Below are 3,821 nucleotides of genomic sequence, written 5' to 3'. Positions count from 1 at the left end.
TGAGTGAATTGTATGTGAAGTTAAATGTCCTTGACTCCTGACTTGTGTGATTTGATACTATTTTCTCATAACATTACTTCATCTATATTTGCTTGAAATTCATAAGCACTGAGGAGCATGACTAGGTTTTGACTTTTTATCGTTTACTTTCCTCAATCTTTGAGTGTGCCTTTGAGATGTCTTGAGTTTTTCTTATATGAATTTACCCCATGTATTTTCTTTTGATCTCATTCACTTACTATTTAATTTTCCATGTCTAATTGTTCACACACATGTGTTCATTTTCCTTTACAACATTTCATGATGTTTGTATACTTTGGTGCGTATACCATGGATTCAATGCCTATGTAAATTTATTCTTGATATTGAAACTTTTTAACATGTCTATTTTTGTCTCTCGTTCCTTCTACAAATCCTTCCTCTTTACTTATTTTTGCTTGTTAGAATTGCATGAGGACTTATGTCCATTTATGGTTATGTGGTTGCCTTTCCTTGTATGATTTATTGAAGAATCTTTCTCAAGTTTGCTCAGGTAAATAATGATAGGTCTTTTATGTGTTTGCTACTGCCTTATATGACTTTTCATCCCATTTCCTTTCACTTCACTATTCTCATGCCATGTTTATTTGGATACTTGACACATTAGGATTTTTGCTAGCTAGTATGCCTATTTGTGTGATTTCCTTGAACTACTTGATGCTTAAACCATGTATGCACAACCCTTAGGAGCTAGATAACATGTCCTTGTGTTTAATTTAATGTGATGATTTCTTACCATTCTAGTTGGAATGAGTAGTTTATATTTGTTAACATGTGACCTCTTGGTAATAATTTGTGATGTCTTAAAGCATGTTTAGAATTGAGAATTCACATTTTATCTCTTTCCTGCTTGTTTTGCTTTCATCTTCTCTTCCATGACTTGATATAGATTGTTTCAATTTTTCTTCCATGACTTGATATGGATTTCTTTGTCTTTTGATTATTTCACCTTTTCTCCCATGACTTGATATGGATTACTATTATTTAATTATTCTCTTCCATGACTTGATATGGAATTGTTTATATTCATCCTCCATGACTTGATATGGATTGACATCTTCTTTTATCTCTTTTCCTTGTGTGGATAACATGTTCCCCATAGGATTTCTTTGGTTCATTCTTGGTTAAGATTGAACTAAAGTAGACTTTAGGTTTGTAAACCAAGCATAAAAACATTAGGTAGACCCCTTGATCATTAACTATAGGTCAATCTTTGCATGCTAATTTAGGTAGAGGTTTCCCTTTTATCCTAACTTTAGGATCACTATTGCAAGCCAAAATTAGGGTTCTCTTAGAATTCCCCTAGTTTTTTTCATCTTATCTTTTGTATTAATTCTAAAACATGTTAACGCCACTTGAACTCTTTCAACAATAAGGGAGAAGTACTTAGATACCTCCTGCCTTGGGCGGATCATTTGATGTATTCTCTCAACAAAATACTCAACCAATCAAACTTTTTTTCCTCTTGGCTTTTATTATTAAGATTTTCAATAAGAATGGTTACCCATAAAAAGTACCAACAAACCAAAAAAAATTAGAAGAACTACGGTGCTCTGATTCTTTTTGATATGTAGTAATTGGGTTGCAAAACCTAAGCGAGAGCAATAATAAAAACTTTCTTTTTGTTTGGAAATAATTTAATCTTTCTGCATGCATTCTATTTTAGTTGGTAAGTTTTAGAATAAACACATCATTTTTATTAGAATAACAAGAGTGGATCCTGTAGAGTACTATAGACGTGAGGGGTGCTAATACCTTCCCCTTGCAGAATCGACTCCCTAACCCATCTCTTGGTTGCGAGACCATTAGATTTATCCTTTGTAGGTTTACTCAGTGATTCCTTTCCCTATCTTGGGATAAATATCATTGGTGGAAACTCTATTTTATGTGCGTGTTTTTTCAAGATGTGACAGCTGACGACTCTGCTGGGGACACCTCAAGCAAGTCAGTCCTAGCTCTTACTTGTTTTATTTTCATTGGGTGTTTATTTTGTTTATGCTTTAATTCCTTATTAAGTTCATTACATTCTAGTGATTTCCACATTCTGGATATTAATGTTATCCTAGCTGTTGGATCTTCTATTTGCAGGTTGGGTGGGATGTTACTGTGAGGTAAAAGGCCCACTACCCTGGTCAGTGACACATAGGATAGAGTGTATAGTCATGTTAACTCTCGTGGCGCCTGAAACGTAAGATTTTACATGACAAACCACACCCAGATGAGTTTCTAATGGGAATACTCTTGTCTTGCATGCCTTATGCCCTAGACAATGTGTTACCATGAGCACCATCGGCTATGGTTGCCATTTAGAAGCCTTTTCTATTTTGACTAGAACCCACCCGAGAGTTGGGATGGGTGTTACAAAACAAGCCTTCATCATACTCGGTTTTCTCAGAACTACGTTGAACCTTTGAACTTGTGTCATTAAGTTGTTATCAAGCACGACAGTTGTCCATTGATATGGAAAACATACTTGCATTCATAAGCATCATTATATTCATTCGCTTAACACACATGTTTTCGTATTTCCAGGTTTTTTTAATTCTTGATTCTCGTTATTTAATTGTTCTCTAAAGATGGATAATAGTAGAGGTGGGCATGTTTCTTATAAGTTTCATGAGGTTAATCTGGACTCCCTTCACAAGATGGTTGAGAGGTCCCCTACTGAAAAGTTGGAAGTTTTCAAAAGAGACTATGGGAAGATTGTAGAGTACCTCAAAGCTCCTCTCAACAAATATCAACATAATGCACTTCATACTTTGCTGCAGTTCTATAATCCTCCCTTGCGATGCTTCACTTTCCTAGACTATCAGTTGGCACCAACCTTGGAAGAATATTCATGTATTATGGGAATTCCCATCAAGCTTCAAGTTCTTTTTCATGTGTATGTGGAGGTTCTTGATTATGAACGTATTGTTGCAACCCTTTATTTGGGCAAATCTATGGTGGATACTAATCTCAAAACAAAAGGATGACTCTCTGGTTTTCATATGAGTTTTCTTTTAGAGACTTTGGGTGCTTTGGCTAACGAAGATAATTGGAAGGTTTTCAATGTTGTTTTGGCTTGCAGTATATATGGTATTGTCTTGTTTCCCAACATGGTTGATTTTATAGATATGAACGTCATATGTATCTTCATGATGGAGGATGTATATCATTATATTCATTCCAGAAATCACAAGAGGAGAGGTGGCTTAGTGTGGTGTTGTGCTCCTCTTTTGTATCATTGGTTCCGAAGTCACCTTCCGTGCAAAGGAGCATTCATGGATAACAAGGAAACCCTTGAGTTGTCCAAGAGATTAATGAGGCTTACTTCCAAAGATTTTAGGTGGTATAATTTGAGATTGGATACGATGGAGAAATCTGAAGTGATTGTGAGTTGTGGAGATTTTACTAATGTCCCCCTCATGGGCATTAGGGGAGGCATAAACTACAATTACGTGCTTTCTTAGAGAAAATTGGGCTACGCTTTGAAAGGACCTCCGGAGGATAGGGGCATACAAGAGTCTTTGTTCTACAATGTGGTTGATGGTGTTGGGTTGTTGAACAAAGCTGCTAAAGCTTGGAATCATACTTCGTGTAAAGGGAAAGAGTTTTTTTGGCAAGAAGGATTTTATTTCTTATCCTTCTTACATGGACTGGTGATAACACTGAAATTTACCGTATTTTCGACTCCGATTTCACATGCATTCTAGTTGTTTTATTATCATTTTGTTGTGTTATTGCTATGTTTTTCTTTGTTTTCAGGTTTTTACTTTAATCGGAGCCCCGATCGAGAAAAG

General features: G+C 35.6%; 1 protein-coding gene across 1 annotated transcript; it reads left to right on the top strand.

The window, feature by feature from the left end:
• Positions 1 to 2,615: 2,615 nt before the first annotated feature.
• Positions 2,616 to 3,491, top strand: LOC127122915 (uncharacterized). The gene is made up of 2 exons (XM_051053189.1): positions 2,616 to 2,949; positions 3,046 to 3,491. Exons 1-2 carry the CDS (start codon positions 2,616 to 2,618, stop codon positions 3,489 to 3,491), a joined length of 780 nt encoding a protein of 259 aa, XP_050909146.1.
• The last annotated feature ends 330 nt before the right edge of the window (positions 3,492 to 3,821 follow it).

Source organism: Lathyrus oleraceus, chromosome 2 (assembly GCF_024323335.1).
Source record: "Lathyrus oleraceus cultivar Zhongwan6 chromosome 2, CAAS_Psat_ZW6_1.0, whole genome shotgun sequence".
Taxonomy (NCBI): Eukaryota; Viridiplantae; Streptophyta; class Magnoliopsida; order Fabales; family Fabaceae; genus Lathyrus; species Lathyrus oleraceus.
The sequence above is the reverse complement of the archived record's forward strand: the minus strand, read 5'-3'. Positions and strand labels throughout refer to the sequence as shown.